At 36.4% G+C, this 20,896-nt stretch overlaps 1 protein-coding gene and 1 long non-coding RNA gene across 2 annotated transcripts; both read right to left on the bottom strand.

Annotated features, from left to right (window-relative positions):
* Positions 1 to 10,799: 10,799 nt before the first annotated feature.
* Positions 10,800 to 14,038, bottom strand: LOC148732565 (uncharacterized). The gene is made up of 2 exons (XR_016000851.1): positions 13,178 to 14,038; positions 10,800 to 11,551 (listed from the first exon to the last, which is right to left on the bottom strand). It is a non-coding gene; the product is annotated as an uncharacterized LOC148732565 (long non-coding RNA).
* Positions 14,039 to 16,167: 2,129 nt separating this feature from the next.
* Positions 16,168 to 18,286, bottom strand: LOC148732564 (uncharacterized). Its single transcript, XM_088757861.1, has 2 exons — positions 18,073 to 18,286; positions 16,168 to 16,474 (listed from the first exon to the last, which is right to left on the bottom strand). Exons 1-2 carry the CDS (start codon positions 18,203 to 18,205, stop codon positions 16,302 to 16,304), a joined length of 306 nt encoding a protein of 101 aa, XP_088613987.1. The 5' UTR covers positions 18,206 to 18,286; the 3' UTR covers positions 16,168 to 16,301.
* Between the last annotated feature and the right edge of the window lie 2,610 nt (positions 18,287 to 20,896).

Below are 20,896 nucleotides of genomic sequence, written 5' to 3'. Positions count from 1 at the left end.
ATGAAATAACTACTTATAAAAATAGAGTGATTTGTTCATCACAGCATATTAAAGCAAGGTACAAACCTTGGTTAAAACCTTTAACATGATTATCACTACTATTATTTATTTGCTCATTTATTTATTTATTTCATTGTTGTATGTGTGTGTGTGTGTGCATGCGTGTGTGTGCATGTGTGTGCGTGTGCGTGTGCGTGTGTGTGTGTGTGTGTGTGTGTGTATGTGTGAGAGCCTATACAGTGTCTGTTTAGGTAGCCCGCCTAGAATAGTTTTGCTAACTGCAGGCTACAAAAGCCTTTATTTCTTTAATTAAAAAAAAAAAATAAAGTCAATAAAGGTACACGACTGAATAATGAACAAAGAATTTACACATTGGAGTATTTAATATCTGTGGTGCAGGAATAAAGTTGAAAAAATTGTGTATAAATAATACAGTAGGTTACCATGTCACTATAAATGAGCTTTGTTTTGCAAAATAGAATGATATAATTGTCCGATTAATATGTGCAACCCTTACATGTATGTATGATACAGTCTTAAATCCACCCCATTTTCCATCCATCAGTATAATTTGACAATTTCAGATCTCAGCAGTCTGTTAATTAAAACATGTTATCGGATAGCTTTCTGGTAAGTTTTCTGACTAGAGCATAGGGCTTCTGCCTGTGAGTTCCTGCCTGTGGCTTAACTCAGATAGCTGAGAATTGGTCAAAATTTAAACATTCTACTGACTCTCAGCAGACTGTGGAGTTATGGGCAATATATTTTAATATTTTATAAGAGACTACCCTTATGAAAAAAGTGCCTATTTTATATCTATTTTATATCTATTTTTTAAACTATTTTCTACCTATTTTTTGTGTATTTTTTCTCCATTTTCCAGACTATTTGAAAGCTGTTTTTTAAACTATTTGAAAGTTATTATTTTGAAACAAAAAATAGTAAAAAAATAGTCTGGTTGGCAAGTCATAACTGCTGTAAATATAGCTTTAAAATAGAAAAATTGCACATGCAATTCATTGATAAAATAGTATTAAAATAGCATTAATGAAATATTAGTTATAAGATAAAATAGACATAAAACAGGGATAAAATAGAAAAAAAAACAAAAATACGAAAAATAAAATAAAATAAAAAATAAATAAAATAAATAAAATAAAATAAAATAGGAATAAAAGAGGAAAAAACTTGAAAAAATAGGAATCAAATACCTATAAAATATACATAAAACAGGAATAAAATAGACAAAAAACAAGGATAAAATAGAGATAAAACAGGGATAAAATAGACAAAAATAAGGATAAAATAGACATACAACAGGGATAAAATAGGGAAAAAATCTAGAAAAATAGGATATAAATACATTTAAAATAGGTCCTAATGTATATGTCATGCAGGGTAAAAGGGTTTAAAATAGCACTTCGAGTATATGGATCCAGAATAAGGTGGCTATAAAATAGGTTGAAAGTAGGTGAAGATCAAAAAAGCATATCCCAATCCTCAGCCTAGGATTATCACTTTTGTGTGTTAAGTTGTAGCAATTTTCCCATTGCAAATGATTTAATGATCAATACTTCATATGTTTATGCAACAACCTCTATCTAGACTAGATTGCGTGCATTACATGAAATTAAAAAAAATTGTCACTCAGAAAAGACCAAGTTTTAAACAATGCCATTAATTTACTTCAGTCTTCAATCTGTATCCAAAGGAAGTGACAACAAGTACTTTTAGTTTACATAGAAATGATAGGATACAAATTTTTCATAAAAATAGAAAACAGAATTAAAGTAGAATTAAATTTAAAAAGCAAAGTTTGTCCTTGCATTTAGATAGCTGGAGTGGCTTCCTCTTTGTGGTTTCCCTCTGTTTCAATGTTTTCCTGTACTCTGAAATAAAAAAACAACAGAAATGATCAATAACTGATATTTCATCCACCAGTAGGTAATTTACTTGTTAGAAAGATTAATTTGCTAAATAATTCCCTTGTGATTAGGGTTTCCTTGATGCAAAATGATGTAATTCACTGAATTGAACAGGTTTTGATAACTTTTCTGTACTGCTTCAGTAAAACTTATGGCTTAAATTCATACTTCTAGGGCAAAAATTAGTCAAGTTGATATAGTTATATTATTTGGCTTATAAAGCCAGCCAGTTACAAACATTGCACCTTAACCTCCACAGCAGAGATCCTTTCTCATCCAAAGAGAGTCTGCTTTCGGGAAGCTCTACCATACAAAATTGTGCTATCTTACCACAATCCCAGTCATGCAAAGGCAGCTGCATAAAATTAATCTTACCTACAAAAAATCCTGGAATGGATCATTGAATTGACTTCAGTTCTCACGGTTGTCTTAGCTTTGAATTCTGTGTGGTTTTTACTTGTTCAAGTTTTGCAACCATAGCAAAATCTGTTTTAGGAACAAAGTTACATATACACATAAGAACAATTTTTATCACAAGCACTCAGTCTTGTTGTATCAGACACAAAAAGATGCACTTCTAATGTGGATTAAAATTGAGATTTTATGGGACAACCCTGACTGAGTAAATGTATGAGTGAATGCATCTTGGGACATCATCACCAACGTGGCAAAGTAGAGAGATGGAGAGAGCTTGGGATCAACATCACTAAGCATGCTCCCTCATCTTTGATTCTTACTTCAATTAATAGAAAAACAAACAATTCTTGTATGCCAGGATTAAAAATCCAATTACAGTGATCTCGAATTTTAGAACAATTAAGAAAGAGAGCACGATGCAGGTATGCCGTGTTTTCAAATTAACGATCGAAGGTATAATTCTGTTGCCTCCTCTTTCTCTTTGAGAGGTGTTTAGGTTTCTCTTCTAGTGCATTAGTACAAGGGAGTCTGCAAACCCAAATTAAGTAAATGTTTACATAATTTATGGAAACAGATCACTCCAGAAGCTTATATTTATAGCCATTGAAATGCAACAAACTTTGGGGCTTATTCTGACCACGAATTGAATCGAAAGCACCTTCACGTTTGAAATAAACTTGGAACTTTGTATAAATAAAAAACAGTTTCACTTACCTCTTTCACCATCTTGAATGATGGTGTTGTTTGCCTTCTATCGTTGTTCTTTGTGTCTAAGAGAGGCAAGATCTGAATAGAAAAGGCAATATACCAACGGAACTCCACGCTTCTCCCATTGAGAGACAAGGTTCGTTTCGCCCGCCAAAACTAAATTCCGTGTCCCATATGTCACCAGATAAGGAAAATCACAAGATCCCGTATATACGCCGACCTTACTAGATGTCAGCAGAGCGTGACAAAAAAAAATGGCAGATAAGAGTGAGGATCGTTCTTCGTCAAAAAAGCTAGAGGAGAAGAAACTTGCGTGGACCTTACAACCAGTATCTTTCTCAAACGGGACTAAAGATACCTCGAACAACCTTGCAACGTTGGCCTCAGAACTTTCCGACGTCCACTGCTTTGCCTCGGACGACCTCAGCACAGAGTCAATAACTTACTAATATGACGCTTCACAACTGAACGACTTTACACATATGGAAACCGGTGAACCATCACTCAGTTTGTTTAGCCATACCGCTGTTCCTTTCAAAAAAGGATTACTGTAAGACTTTATTTCAGTCAATACAAAGATTATGATCATGAGCAGGGCAACAAATGTGACCCTTGGATAGACCTCTTAAGCCTTCAGAACATATTTTAATTTAGTGGTTTCAGTTTTAAAGAATCTGTGAAGAGATTTTTATGCCTGCAAAACTTGAAAACTTCCACTCAATGTTTTCAAATTTGAACCCATCTTTATCTTGTCAACACAGAAACTGTGACTTTAGAGTACTGTATGTTAGTCAAGCTTGAATTCATGAATAAATTAGGTATAAAATAGGACAGGTTATTACACTTCACACCTAGTTGCTGTTTCAAATATTGTGGGTCTGGGATACTTTGAAGAAAATAGAATGAAAATAGACTATTTAATACCTATTTTGCAATGGATTAGAATCTGCCTCAAAAAATAGAAATAAAACAGTCTATTCTATATCTATTTTGCAATTAGTCAACAATTTCTTTGATAAAATAGGGTTGTGATAGCCTGTTTTTTTCATATTTTTCAAAGGAAATGGCTTTAGCATGTCCTATCAGCAGAAAACAGAAATAAAACAGACTATTTGATCACTATTTTACAGATGTAGAAAATAAAATATGATTAAAATAGTTCTCAAAAAAGAAACAACAACTTTGGGTTTAAATTTACAAGACATGTTTCGACATTCTCATGTCATCTTCAGTTGCAAATGAGCATTTAACTGTTGTACATTTGAATTTAAATTAAGGTATGTTACAAACTACGTGTCAGGGCTTACGTTACATTTGAATGTTAAAAATGTGAAAGATGTAAATAGCGCGCGCTTGACTAGATCAAAAAATAAATAGATATATAAAAAAAAATAGATGTAATAATAATAAAAATAAATTAAAAGACCAAGGAACAACATAATTAAAAGGAAAGAGAATTCTAGATGTTTCAATTGCTGATTAAGGATAGGTTTTTCCCACTTAATATGCAATGCCTCTTTGATCTTAATTTGGTATTTTGAAGCGGCAGAATCTAAGATCATGAAACATTCAGTATCACAAGAGTCAAGACAGGCCCTTGATGATTGCAGGTGTTTGTAAATATGCGAACTTTTGTCCGACAAGAGGTGCTCACGAACTCGTGTACAAATGTGGCGAGTGGTCTCACCAATATAACTGACATTACAGCCAGCACATGAAAATTTATATATGACACGCGAACGTAGACCTAGCGGTACTGAATCTTTCACACTGAACATGTTTCTGAGTCTAAACGTACTGAAGACTAACTTAATATCTAAATCAGCTCTACAATAACATTTGAGTAGTTGTGTTAACTTAATCTGAGCGATGTTTGAAAATCGACCAACATAGGGAAGTTTATAATAGTGCGCAGAAGGTTTACCAGAGTTAGAAGAGGCGTTCTGCCCAGTAGGAGGATTCTTTTGTTTGTTCAATAGCGAGGAGGACCCGCTCGTGTTCTTTGATTCTATCAATGCCAGGCATCCTTAGTATTCGATTCACAATGGAAAAGGAAATTGATAAGAAATTATCGTTTCTAGACATATTGTTAGAACACAATCATACACCCATCGTCACTAGTGTATATCGCAAGAAGACGTTTACTGGCCTTCTTACTAATTACTTCAGCTTTGCCCATTTGATTTACAAATTAGGTTTAGTCAGAACGCTGATTGAGAGAGCATACAAGATCAATAATTCCTGGGTTGGTTTTCATCTGGATGTCAAGAAACTTATTTTCTTGCTACGGAAAAATTGTTTTCCATCTTGGGTCATAGACAAGATCATTTACAGGTATCTAGCGAAGAAAAAGAATCCTCCTACTGGGCAGAACGCCTCTTCTAACTCCGGTAAACCTTCTGCGCACTATTATAAACTTCCCTATGTTGGTCGATTTTCAAACATCGCTCAGACTAAGTTAACACAACTACTCAAAAGTTATTGTAGAGCTGATTTAGATATTAAGTTAGTCTTCAGTACGTTTAAACTCAGAAACATGTTCAGTGTGAAAGATTCAGTACCGCTAGGTCTACGTTCGCGTGTCATATATAAATTTTCATGTGCTGGCTGTAATGTCAGTTATATTGGTGAGACCACTTGCCACATAAAATTTTGTACACGAGTTCGTGAGCACCTCTTGTCGGACAAAAGTTCGCATATTTACAAACGCCTGCAATCATCAAGGGCCTGTCTTGACTCTTGTGATACTGAATGTTTCACGATCTTAGATTCTGCCGCTTCAAAATACCAAATTAAGATCAAAGAGGCATTGCATATTAAGTGGGAAAAACCTATCCTTAATCAGCAATTGAAACATCTAGAATTGTCTCTTTCCTTTTAATTATGTTGTTCCTTGGTCTTTTAATTTATTTTTATTATTATTACATCTATTTTTTTTATATATATCTATTTATTTTTTGATCTAGTCAAGCTCGTGCTATTTACATGTTTCGTGTTTTTAACATTCAAATGTAACGTAAGCCCTGACACGTAGTTTGTAACGTACCTTAATTTAAATTCAAATGTACAACAGTTAAATGTTCATTTGCAACTGCATGAAGATGACATGAGAATGTCGAAACATGTCTTGTAAATTTAAACTCAAAGTTGTTGTTTCTTTTTTGAGAGTTATTGTCACTCTGCTGCCTTTACGTCCTTTTGATTAAAATAGTCTGTTTAGCTGGTTATTTTTCCGCTCATTTTGAGAAAATAGAAATAAAATGCACCTCCTTGTTCAACCTTGCCTTAAAATATGGTTAAAATAGTGGCTCTATCATCCCTTTCGGGTAAAATAGGAATAAAATACAAGTCTGAGAAAATAAAATAGTACAAAAATAGAGGTGATAGCATTAAAATAGACATTAAATAGAAATAAAATAGGTTTGTTTGCGTAAGGGTAAGGAAATATGAGACTGCCAGGAAAGACAATTATCATCCAGAAGCACAATAACAGAACCTCTGAGACTTGCATTTTAAATAATAGAGAGTAATACCATAGATGAGTGCATTGTCAATATAAGGGCATTTCATTCATGGCTGCTTTCTAATGTAGGGTGTACCACATTACATTAATTTACAAATGGTTTATACTTAAGTATATTTAACAATTATTCCCCGGGCGTGCGTTGGATATGAGATGATAGATAGCCAACGAGGCGCGTAGCGCCAAGTTGGCTATAATCATCTCATATCCAACAAGCGCGAGTGGAATAATTGTTTTATTAAAAATGTTAAATTAAATTATTAAATTTTATTAAATTCTTAGCTCCCTTTTAATTTTAAGCTGACACGAACGCTTACCATATTTGTTGATTATGGTATATTGGCTGATATACCATAATGGCTAAGCCAATAAAAAGTCTTGAATTGCATAATCCAATGATCTAGCTTTTAATAAGTATAATTATAAAATGAACTTACCACTTTTTGTCGTTTCTATGATTTGCTCCGAGTATGGTCCTATACCATCGTCAGAATATCCTGCTACTTGAACTTCATAAACAGTGTTTTCCTTAAGGTCAGTTATTTTTCCTTGCCATTGAGAATTCCCAAGACTTACTTCAATGTTTACATAAGCATACTGCCCATTGCCAGCCTTTTTATATTTTATTGTGTATCCAGACACTTGTCCAATAATAGGTCGCCAAACCACAGTGATCGAATCTGAGCCCTTTTCCAAAGCTCGTAAGTGGGTTGGTGCAACAGTGGGCACTTTCAAAAGCAATATAAAATATTATGAATATGAATAGGTTGCAAACAAATTTAAACATCTTATAGTAGTAAATACACACTGAAACTGAATTATTTTACACCTTATTGAATTGAAAATAATCAGTTTTTATTTCTGAATTACAGTTATACCACAAAGGCCAAGTCTTTAAAAGCTGAAGTACCAGTTTTATAACTGGTTTTTGTAGGACTGACCCATTAATTACAAAGTAGGGGTATATAAATGGGATATATAAATGGAATACATGACTGTTATATTTGGAAATGTACTAGAAGCAATAGAAAGGCATCAAGTTATAATAAGATTAAGAGGATTATCTTATTGTAACTCCGCTAAATCCACTAGTCACATAATTGATCACAATAACCATTGCGACAACAACTTTTCCTAGAAAACTGGGGAACCTCCAGAATGGAGGAATTTCTTACCTCAGACATTGTCTGTACTGGAGACATTTTCTCTACATGTATTTTTTTTTTTTCGAAATTGTAATGGTTATGATTAATTGGTGACAGAACTTTCTGTTGTCCAAATTCTGTCTGTAATCATACTCTTTATTGACAAATTGGACTCCTGTTTCATGCTAATCTCTTGTATGATTACATACTGAATTGGACTTCACTTGGTCCTATTACTATTAATTACACATAACATACATTCATAAACCCTTTGGCACCCTCCTGCATATGTAGTGGCTTATGGTCAGAATTCTACAATCTCCATGCAATTTTGCCTGATGAACCCTTAGGATGGTGGTGCACTTACAGTATTATTCCCTGGTATTTTGAAGATATTCTTTTCAATGCTGAATTAAACTCATAATGGAGAGAGGCCCTGTTTCACGTAAGTAAATTATGGCACACAATAAAAAGGGCTTATGACTTCTGTGGGCAAACCACAAGGCTGCTACATATTCTTTGCAATGCGAGTCCCAGACTGCTTTGACTATCTTACCCATAATTTTGATTTTATGATGCTTAATCCATAAATTTGTGAAATAAGTAAAAGAATCAAATTAAATTTCAAACTTACTGTAAACTTTTTAAAGACATGTTACATGTAGATCATGTTCACTTTAGGTAGTCTCAACCGATATGCTGGTTGATATATTGGTGGATACTCAAGCAATATATTGGTTGACAGTCAGTGGATAGTTAGTTGATAGCCAATCAAGAACCAGGCAATAGTTGGTAAATAAAGTGACCACCTATCAGCAGAGTATCAGTTAATTTGCAGATGCATCTCAATCGAGTACCAGTCATACATCTGGGTGGTACATCAGTCAACTGTCTGTGGTTCATGTATATTGGTCAACTTTGGGTCGAATATCAGTCACGTGTGGAGTATCCATCAAGTGTGACCAAAGAATGTGTATTTTTCAAGAATTTCCATGTGTCAGTGGGTTAAATAACTCTGTAAGGACAGCCCAAGGGTTCCCTTGCAGCTAGGACAAAACCAATCCTATAGATTGTATTGTGAACAAATTGTTCAATATTTTGGTATTTTTTCCCATTTTTCTGCTTTTGTCCTATTGGTAACTGGACTAAAAACTATATAAAGTGACATACATCTCATATCTTTCATTACCTCCACCAAGTGTCTTCACATACATCATTACTTGCACTATGAATACAGCAAAAAAAGCTCGGCAGAACAAAATCTTCGTCATTCCAATTCGTCAACTCTACTTGGCACTTGGTCAGTAATATTTGACACCCACTGAAAAGTAAGCAGAGAATGTGAAACCAGGATAGAGTTCTCTTCGCTAAAAATTTAAAATATGTTTTAGTATTTACATATCCTGGAAATATGGAGTATATTATAACAGTAACAAAACATTAGCACCCAGCTGCATAGTTATGTACCCTTCAATAACCACTGCTGAGCATGGAAATTTTGGATGGGATATATGATGGTTGGAATCCTTTCAGCTATGCAGTTACAAAACTTAAGTGCATCTTTTGATCATAACACACAATCACAGTCAATCAAAGACTTGTGTAGTCACCAGATTAATAATGGTTAAGGGACTGACTAGAGTCCAACTGAGTGTGATAAACAAAATTGGATGACTGTGCAGCAGAGTCCGATTTGTTACAGACAGAATTGGGTGACATTATGTCTTGTTACCTGCAATTAATCAAAACTAGTAAAGTAAGACATTAGTTGTGTGTTTTCATAAAAAAAGGCAACAGTGAACTTGGAGAGAAGCACAACACGGCACACACATGATGCCTACTGTCCACTTACACAGGCATCATGATGTGTCAACTGTCCAATTACAAACATGATGCATACACTGTCCTATTAATGCTCAAATCAGGCTTGTGATAACCAATAACATTCAAGAATTTTATTATAGGTTTGATCAATAATGGTGATAGGATCAACTGAAGTCCTAAACTGAGTGATTACTAAATTGGACAACTGCAAAGTGGGAGTCTGATTTGTCAGTCATAAGTATGATTACAGCTGAACTGGACAACACAAAGTCCTTTCACCAATTGATCATAATCAAAACAATTTCTAAAAAAAAAAAAAAGCCCATTTATTTGAGAAAATACCTCTGGTGGAAACATTGTCTTCAGTAAATTATTCCTCCATTTTGGAAATTCCCTAGTTTTGTAGGGTAAGTGAGGTTGTTATGGTTAGTTTTGTTATCACTTCTGCCATTGATGGATTTTTCTTTGTGGACTTGGCTGCTTTTAGACTGAGAGGAGTCCAAATCTGTCTGCAATCGTATGAGCATAGTCAATAGAGGGGACTGGTTAGGAGACCCGGCGAACATCAAAGGTGCGGCCTATTGTTTCGTATTTGAAGTTGAACTGCACTGTGACATCACAGCGAGAGTGCACATCAAAAACAAAGATGGTGGACATTGTGGAACATTTTCTCTTGTTTAGGGAATATTTGGACGGAATTCCAGAATTTTTGGGCCAGATAAAGATATCGAAGAGTAGTTTAAAGCTTCAATAAACTAGTGAGCACATATTTTGCATCTGATAAGAAAAGTTAGTGTAATTAAAAAGATTTTTACTCGGTATTCCTAGCACTACTCTATGGCCTATCAATGGTAATCCAAGTATTTATATATTTTCTTTGTCTAATTTGCTGTCAGAAACTTGAATTTTCAATTTTTTCATTTGAACTTCTTTTGTACCTTTTTTTTGCATTTATTTTGTATATTAAACCCATTTTTAACGGACAAAGTGATATAGAAGACATCATCACTATCTTCGAAAAATTGAGTCATACTCTCAGTTCAGCAGTACAAAGAGTCAATATAAAATGAAAAGGTAGTTAATTCATTGGAAGAGCTTAGAGAAAACACCTCCGACTTTACTGTGCTTATGTCTAAAGGTTTTAATTTCTTTAGCTTCTTTGGATAATTCATAAAATGGGACACTCAAGTACTGAACAGTGCTATAGATACCTTATGCTTCATTTGTAAATAATTTTAGGTCACAACAGGGAAATACTGTAGTTTCGTGTTATCATTTATTGTCGCAAGCTATAATTATTACTCTAGTTACATATATACACCTGCCAGATATGCAATAAAATTATCAGTAACTATATAATGATGTCAACAGCAGTCTTGGTGTTTCAAGATATTATTGACTTTTAGATCAAAATTTGTTTACATATTGTTCACATGTCTCAAAAATCCAAAAGACATCAATTTAATAATCCACTACTAAATTAAAGCATATCTTTCAAAATGTAAGATCTAATTATCATCATTATCACTTGAGGCTAAATGATACTTGAATTGATTTTAACAATGAATAACTATCATTCAGTTTTTCTTCTCTTTCTGCATGGCAATGTAACATTTGTCACTTGTTCCCATTGTCGATGCTTATCCTTCCTCCCCCTCGTGTTATCATTTTTTCATGAAACAGACCGCTGGATGTGGATGGTGTTGGCATTATATCCAAATTGGTGAATATCTGGATTATCAATATCCCTGCCAAGTTTGCGCTGGTCTCCAAACTATTGTTCAACTGGGTCTTGACAGAAGCGTTCTATCAAAATAAATTCCATTCCTTCCTGGAGAAGGAACTTTGTACACTCAATTGCAGAACGGACAATGATTTCAAATCCCTCATGTGTCTGCCAGGTTAAGAACATTTTGGCTCTGGCATTCTAGGTGTAGTTACCAGGTTTGTTCTCTGTGCTGGTTTTCCACGAGTTCAGGTACTCCAGAAATTTCATCAGGAATTCAAATCTAGGAAAAATAAAAGAAGGATTATAGTTCTGATTAATTATAATTTTGATTTATTTCCTATATTTTCCATAGAAATAATTTACTTATCATATAATTATCCATATTTACTCCTTTGAATTAAAAAAAATTGTCATTTTAACTAATCCACAATAAAAGCTGTTTATCTATAGGAAAGTAAAATTGGACATATAGATCGTTTTCACGTGACGTCACATCATTTCCGGTCGCCATATCTGTGTACAACCCAGGGTAATATTATATATGCAAATAATAAGCATATCAACAATTTCTGCCTGTAAAAATGAATACTACAGCAACGGAAGCAAAATTAAGTGCCAATACTGATATCATTATCCATCCTCCTCTTTCTGAGTACACCAAGAAGCTAGAACCACAAGTAGGGCAGTGTTATTTGGAAAAAATTTCGGCAATTGGGATCTATCCCGTCCTTATTTAGAGTAAGAATTTTCAACCAGACTGCTTGCCTCCAGTTGAATCTACAGATCTCCTTTTCTATCTGGTTTTGGGGACGAGCTTCTACACGCAACAACAGTTTAAGGCTTTTCGAAGCCTGGAAGCCAACAATCAGATGGTTTCGGGATTTATAACCAGTGTAAAAGGCCACATAATCGCAAACAAATTTGTTATGTTAGCCAAGGTGAGACATTCGCAGAGAATGAATGACTCTTTGATCCCTATCTGGATTATAGCAGAAAAGGAGGGGACAATTTTATCGGCTCATTGCCTAGGTTGTAAGGCCAGGCTAGCTGAATCATGCTCGCATATTGCAAACGTTTCATTTTATGTAGTAGCGTGGACGAAGATAAATGGAAAACTTGCTTGCACCCAAACTCTTCTGATTGCGTGCCAACGTAAACAAACATTCTTGAGTCAGTTTGTGTGCCTTTCTCTGTGGGCTTATCTAGACTTTCTGCTTCACTACCTTCAAAGTTTAAATCTAAACTTTGCTGCCCCGATTTGCTAAATTTGAAAAACTTCTCCTCCCTCTCAGACTCTAGTACTTTCACCCTTTTGGCAAACGCCGGCTTCTTCACCAATTCGCGTTCCCTCGCCCTCTTACTTCTTTTTGCCACTTGTTCTCGATCCGTATGGCTAGTCTCCTAGTTATGTCCTAAATTTAGAGTTGGGACCCAATCAATGTTAAATTTATCCCAGGGTTTTGCCGCCTTCCAGAAACAAAGTGTTTCTCACACACACGATCGTTTTCCAAAATGGTATCGGTGAGATCGTCTCTGCAAATAGCAGAAATCCAGCGCGATCTTCTTTCTGCTGACAATTCTCTGGCTTCATTTCCTTGATTTTCAATTATCGAAGGTACTTTGGCAAAATCTAATCCTTTATTCCTTCTACTTCTATTTCCACAGCCGACAATCAAGCACAAAACCATCTTCTTTCAAAGGACACTGTAGATTTGCATGCGATATCTGTACACAAATATGGTGGCGTAGCAACAGTTGTCAGGGTTTTGGTAACGTGAGTGAAAACGATCTATAGCTAATTATATGACAAATTGGGTATTACAAGAGATACCTATTTCACCTCACTTATTTACTAACTAAAGCTTACTTGTGAGATCCTTTCACCAGTCAAAGAAAAAATGCTTGCCTTTCATCCTGAAGTGATGTACATGGAGCCAGGAAGGGCTTGCGCTTACGGATATGTTCAAGTCCTGCTTCTCACATTTAAGCAGTCGAAAAAACGATCAACCATTTCACAGAGTTTGGCAGTGCCAGCTACTTCAGGGGGCCAAATGCTTTAAGGACTGCTGCCATTGTTGAGCTCAAGACTTGTGCAGCAAGATTAACCCTCATAACTGAATAAGCATTCAGGTTAATATGCTCATATGTAAGCTTGGGCAGCAGTTTCAGACCATTGTTGAAGTCCTCATACACCATGCTTGTGATATGCTGCCACAAGACATACTGTCCATCATTCCACCTGTATCTGGTTCCCTTTCTTGTCCCTGAATGCATAAGACAATTCCTTATTGTCTTGATGAGATGTGGTGCATCACTAAAAAAGTATATATATCTGTGTGGGGCATAGAGATTCTTTGTGCATAGCACACATCACATTGCACATCTCCAAGTGCATTGTGAAGATGAAAGAACTTTCTATTTGGACTTGCACCATCTGCTGTGGTAGCAACCACCTAAAGATTGCATGTGATTTCTAATAGGCATACTGCTTCCCAGAACAAGGGCATGAGCTGATATGATGTAATTCCTGTGGTAACAAAATTAGCTAAGGCAAACTTAAGTTCAGTACAAATGCCACGTACCATAAATACCAGGACATGGGATGCAATGTCATCAGCACACATCTGAGTTGACATCAGTGCAAACTGAATCTGCTAGATGATGGCGACGCTCTGGTCTCGGCGTTGGCTTGTGAGATTCAATGCTTTTCATAGGCATATTTAGCTTAGATAATGCATCGAATCTTGGCTTCCTTCGAGTTGTGTTGTCAGAAGAAACTGAAATTAACACATAAAAGGTCGAAGATTAAAAGATATTTCAGAGAAGAGATTGCAAAAGGTCAAGAGGGACAAGATCATGCAAGACGTACTGACAGTGAAGTCTGATGTAAACAGACCACAGAGACATAAAATATGGACGATAATACTTACATATCTCGAAATCTTCGGGTGAAAAATGCTTCTCGCAAGTGTAGACTCGTTCATTCTTGATTTTCTCCCTAAAATCGGAGTCAACTACCAGAGTTTTATTGAGTTTTCCGAGCCAAGATTTGCACAATTCGCGATGTTTCACGTCGTCTGCTTTTGGCAGTTTCCAAATTCCAATTCCTTTGGTCCGCCTTCACAATCCACAGCCAAAGACCGCACAGCTTCGGCCTGGCATGGTATATTTTAAAACTATATAGTTAAAACTCCAATAATTATCTCCATGTAATCAAAAATCTGCACAAAGTATTACTTCTTGTCAATGTCTTCCCCAGGCGCTCTGTATTCAGCTGGTTGACTGTGCACTCTCGTGGTGACGTCAAAGGGCCAAAACAAAAACAAAGAGATACTCCTTTGATGTTCGCCAGGTCTCCTAACCAGTCCCCTCTATTAACTATGGTATGAGCAATTCACAAAATTGGATGACGGTGAAGTGGGAGTCTGATTTGTTAATCATGAGTATGATTACCATTTAATGAAAACTATGACAATTTGAGAAAGAAACCAGACATAAGTTATATGTTAACTCAGTGAAATGTACAATAACAGCACGTACACATGATGCTTCTGTTCACTTACATGGGCCGTGATGACATCTTGAAATGTCCCCTTGTTGACTGTCCTATAACACTGTCCATTTATTAGCATGATGTGCATACTGCCCTATAAGTGCTCAAATCTGGCTGTTGATGACCAATCACATTCAAGATTTTTTGTCATAGTTTTGATTAGCATGTGTAATAGAACTACAAGCTGTCTAATTTGGAAATCATGAATTGGATGAAAAATTCTAAGGACAGTCAAGCTTAAGTCAGTAGTAACTTGGCATTTCTCAGTCAAGCTATTATTCTTTAAATTTTTAAAACTGCCCAAGTATTAAGGACTAATTTGGATTAAGTTTGAAACTATCCAAATTATCCCTAATTGGACATTTTTAAGAAAAGTAAAGAATAATAGCTATGCAGACAATTTCGGATTAACTATCAACTATACAATTAAACGACTTATGGTCTTAAAATGAAGTTTGCAAAAAAACATGGGATACAACATTCCTACAAGGAATCAACATCCTTGAGAGATCCGAATAAACGTTGAATTCAGTACGCATTCGACTTCTGAAAGATTGGATTGAAATTGTCGAGGATGAGTAGATAGGAATGATCGTATCCGTAAAAAATAAATTAAACGGTCACATCTTTTCGCCAAACTACGTAAAGCTTGCGGTTTAAGTGTGAAAATTATGTCTCTTTATGCGAGAACGGAGAAACGAAGATAAGTGTAGAATTCAGCTCTAATAGGTTGATATTTCAATTATGTGAATGAAGTTGTATAGTATTTTTCGGTCTCATTTCTCGATCACTTGCTTTTTATTTAAACATTCGAGAGAAATAAGAAAATCCACGTCAAGTTCTCATTCGCCGTTTTTGATCAGAGCTGAAAACTTGCTGATACATGATGACCTTGAATGCAAAACGAAACACCACGAAACAAAAAGATTCAACAAACCTTGTTCCCTATCCTCCGGTGCAAGCTTTCCACAAAATTACGAAGAATCGTCACGGGTTGAAGTTAGTTGAATGAAGGTCAATGTACACGGCTTAAAAACCACACAAGGAAAATTTCCGCGTACCTGAAGAGTGGTAATCCGTCCAAAGACTCGTTGAAATGCTGTACTCAAGAAATTGAGTTTAACGCGGGAGCAGCCGCGAGACGAATGGCGGGAAAACTAAAAGTCACGTGATCCATCTCCGGTAAAAGGGTTACTTGGAGGTAAACAGTGGTAAGACATAGGTCCGACGCCCTATCGTTGTGACTTTCTTGTTGATAATAACACTGTTGACACAACGGAGAAACTTAAGATTCTTGGTGTTACATCAGATCGTAAGCTTATAGTGCCTATAACCCCAAAAACTCAAGTTCGCATTTACCACATTGACACCTAAGCAAAGAAATACTGCATGTAAATGAAACTACGAAATAAAAAATAAAGAAGCATGGGAGACGTGCAAATCATGCGTCTCTTTGTTTATGGCAACACTCAGCAACTTACCATTCCCGAATTTCTGCGCTTCCACTTAGTCGTTCTTTTAACTTTTTCTCAAGTTGTTGTTCCATCTTCATTTCTTTTTCATAAAGTGCTAGCCACTCTTCCTCTGCTAGTGGCTCACCTGAGTAGGCCTCCTCTGCCGGGTTCAATTTGATCGGGGTCTTCTTGATTTAATTTAATTTTAATTTAATAATAAGTTCTTATATAGCGCATTAAAATTGAACTCTATGCGCTTTACAATTACAATTAACAAAATTTCAATAAAAATCCTATACATGTAATTTTCGCTACTCTATCTAAACTAATAAACTATTACGTGTTATACATATATTTGACAACGTACGATATCAAAAAAAATCTGGTGGCTTAATTTTTGAAAAGATAAGTTTTCAATAAGCGTTTAAAGGAGTCAACAGATTCGGCGTTTTTTATGCATTCAGGTAGTTGATTCCACAAATACGGTGCAGCGTAGGAGAATGCTCTTTGCCCATACGTTTTAGTTCGAATTGTTGGGACCTCAAGTAGATTCATGTTTGATGAACGGAGGTTTCGTGCTGGAATATATCGACTAAGAAGTTCAACAAGACAGGTTGGAGCCATGTCATTTAGTGCTTTGTATGTTATCAACAGTATCTTGAATTGAATTCGTTTTGTGACCGGGAGCCAATGAAGTTTCATAAGTATGGGTGTTATACTGTCTCTCGATTTAGCACAGACTAACAAGCGGGCAGCTGTGTTTTGGATCCGTTGGAATTTTTCGATGTCACAAATCGGTAGACCGTACAATAGGCTATTACAGTAATCAAGTCTCGATGAGATGAAGGCGTGTATCAATCTTTCATTTTGCTGCGTCGAGAGGTATTTACGAACGCGACCAATATTTCTGATTGCTAGAGACGACGATTTACAGAAGGAATTTATATGCGAGCGTAAGTTCATCACAGAATCAAGCATGACGCCCAGGTCTCGGACAGTATTAGATAAATTAACGATATCATCTCCAATATTGATATTACAGAAAGGAGGATTTTTTGAGAAGCGTGAGAGGAAATGAATGATTTCTGTTTTTGAAGGTTTGCACTGCAATCTGTTTTTCTAGGCCCACTCCATGATTGCATTAACACATGATTTCAATCTTTCCATGCCCAGCATTCTGTCAGAGGAGTTTATCTTTATGTAAAGTTGGGAATCATCAGCATATATCATACGGTTTAGGCCATGTTCAGCAACAATGTCTTCTGTAGGCGAGGTATACATTAGAAAGAGCAGTGGACCAAGTACTGATCCCTGGGGTACACCGTAGGAGATATGTCGAGGCTTAGAGATGGAGTGTTTGATCTTCACTGACTGAACACGATGTTCTAGGTATGATTTGAACCATTTTAGTGCGATACCTCCAAATCCGAAACGTTTCTCCATTCTTTCAAGTAATATGTTGTGGTCGATCGTGTCGAACGCAGCGGAAAGGTCTAGCAAAACAAGTCCTACTTCTTTTTGATCTACAGCTCTTAGGATGTCATTTGAGACTTTTAGTAAAGCAGTTTCAGTGGAGTAATATTTGCGGTATGCTGACTGCATCGCTGGAAATAACTGGTTCTCGGCCATATATTTGTATATTTGATTTGCGATCACCCTTTCGATTGTTTTCGAGAGAAAAGATAGATTTGCAATCGGTCTGTAATTTGAGAGACAGTTCGGGTCCAATGAAGGCTTCTTTAAAGATGGACGTACCAGGGATTGTTTTAACTGATCAGGAAATTCTCCGTTAGCCATGGAGGCGTTGATCGCTCGAGTTTGGCGAGCCTTCCACTTCCAAATTGTATTGTTTCTCTGATTCTGCCTCCCAGGCTTCAGAATTTTCAGAATCCGAGCTTAAGTCAGAAGCAACATCGCTTGATGCCATTTTCCAAGAACAGGTTATTTAAAAGCTAAATAAAGCTCTGTTTTTTCCACCAAATATAACGCGATAACATGACAGGACGGAAATGTGTGCACTGTAAGTACCTCCCCTTGCCCCATACAATGCCTCAGAAAAGCGCCACGACTACCCATGGCCTGGAATGACGTCACTAGCCCCAGTCTTTGGTTCACTCGGTCGTTAGAAAAATATACCCGACTTTGAAAAATTATAAAAAATCGCGGTTTTAACCAAACACAAAGATTTTTGCGGCATTTTGCTCAGTGCAATAAAGAGATTTAATATAGCCTTTAATAAGATGTTTCGTAGTAAGTCTAATGTAGAATGACTGATGTGGTCTTATTGGAGACGGTGCGTAATTCGAAAGGTGAATGACGAACTTATCAACGAGAACCTGTCGAGCTGCTGACTCTTCCAACTCTTCCTTCTTTAAAAGTTCATCGTCAACCACCCCTCTGTTTTTGTTTATATATGGGCAACTGCGTAAAAATCGTTCAAATTACACTAAACGCCCAGCAAGAGTCGTTCTGGCCTGTTAACACTTTTTAATGAGCGTTGAGAAAGGATTCGTAAAAAAGGAGAGGTGTTATCCTTCGTATAAATCCAATGCGCTTTACCTTTAATAAAAATTTACTGAGTTTCAAAATACGCTTAAAGAAGGAAATGAAGGATACCCGATGAAGTTCTGGAGAAAAATGAGTCTAGAGATACTTGCTTTAGTAGGGCAGGGCCACTTAAAAAAGAGAGAAATTAGCACAGAAAAAAGCAAGCCATTGTCTTTTGTAACGCAATATCATCCGGCTTTACCTAACCTCACGAACTTACCGACGGGGAAATGGCACCTCATTTAAAACCAACGCCCTTAATCACATCGCAAAGGTAAATCATTAAAATACTTCCTGGTCAGAAGTAATCTCTGAAGGGAGAAGTTTAAAAACGCTTGCGGATGGCAGGGGTCATGCAGGCTAGTCGATACTTCAAGGTTTAATTAACTGGTCATTTTCTTCTTGTGACATCTCGCGTCAAGTTTGACGACGCTTTGATGGCGCAAAATCTCTGCAAATTGCCTATTCTTTAGACCTTTGATGTTAGGACTATCCTTTCTATCATTCCACAGGTTGCAGTTTTTCGTCCGCTCCGTGGCCTTAGGCCTTCCACGGGAAGGAACGCGAGATGTCGTCGACGGTCCCATTTACAAACAGACATTTCTTGAGAAAATTGCGAGAAACCACTAAAATAACTACCCAGAATAAGCCAGTGGTAGTTTCAGAATACTACTACAACAATTTAAAACCTCAATAAATTTAAATCGCTCGATCGAATGCACTTGGATTTTGACTACAAATGAAATTTCACGGCGAATTTTGATAGCATAGAAAACGGCAGACCGGTTGATTGGTCTTCCGGTTGACTAGGATCCATTTTTAGGAGACTCTAGACAAATCAGCAATAATCTAAAGCCATTTCAGGCGAATTTTGATCAAATTGAAGGGAGCAGCCACATACCGTGGGCCTGGTCGGGGAGGAGAAGGGGGAATGTAAGTAATGCACCCGATTTGTTTTCCCCAGTAATAGAGAAATATACTTTCAAGAAATGCAAACTTTATACCTAACGTTGCCTAGAGTATCTGGCTTGTGTCTATATACCAAATGTCAAACTTCATTAAGAACGAGACAATTTCTTTTGGCATTGCGATACAAAAGTATCGTGTACTCGAATAAGAGATACAAGACATCGGATACCTGCATTCCCAAAACCCCAGGCCGGCCTGAACCGAGAGTAACAGCCCATATCAGAATGACGTCTATTAAAATTTATTTCTCCGTAACCGATTTACGACTCAATTGGATGTATGTGTACCCTTTGTTAGTTTCAAGGTTATACTGAACGCTTTGGCCTCGTGCGCGGTAACTGGGCACGGTCCTCAATAACTCAATGCCCGGTAGTTAAAAACATATTTTACAGAATTTCCACTGAAAGGTCCAGTTTTTCAAGCTTTTTAAGAATATCAGATCTTTGTTTAGTTGTGCTAAACAATTTCAAAATTTCGCTGGTTTGCTGGTTGACTAAATATCCAAACCTGCGCGTAGTCATACGGTAAACATTAAAAAAACGTTTTGGCACCGCCCCAGTTAATAAATGTTCATCAAATTTTTACAGAAAACCTCATGTAAACCTTATGAGAATGTTGAATGTCTTAGTCAATATGTGCAAAGTTATTCAACAATTAATCTAGGTTTTGTGTAAAGAAGACATGGTCTAAAATTGTTCAAAGACACGCTCAGTCTCAGAACGGCGAGCAAACCCTGATAAGAAGAGAAAAATTGAGGAACTTGATGTCTAATTAGTGCAGCGCTAGTACAGCCTGTCTTCCAGCACCCAAAAATGTTTTGCGTTTTCAGTTGGAGATTGATCAGTCAGAGTTCTTAATAGAAGATTGGGGCTAGCGGAGGAAGATGGACGTATATTTTCGAGCTCCGTTGGTTCTTCTGTTTATTGGCCTATTTACCCGCTTTTATTTGATCCCGAGACCGCCTGCAGCTACCTCCAACTCAAATAACAAGAGGGAACTTACCATCAAGTCTGAATCTACTGGTTTCGAGGCTTTCGCTTCATCTTATCGCCACCAGCGACGTCCTACCATGTTTGTCAGATCCAAGTCGTATTTGTTGCTA

The sequence above is a fragment of the Stylophora pistillata genome, chromosome 4 (assembly GCF_964205215.1).
Source record: "Stylophora pistillata chromosome 4, jaStyPist1.2, whole genome shotgun sequence".
In the NCBI taxonomy this organism is placed as follows: domain Eukaryota; kingdom Metazoa; phylum Cnidaria; class Anthozoa; order Scleractinia; family Pocilloporidae; genus Stylophora; species Stylophora pistillata.
The sequence above is the reverse complement of the archived record's forward strand: the minus strand, read 5'-3'. Positions and strand labels throughout refer to the sequence as shown.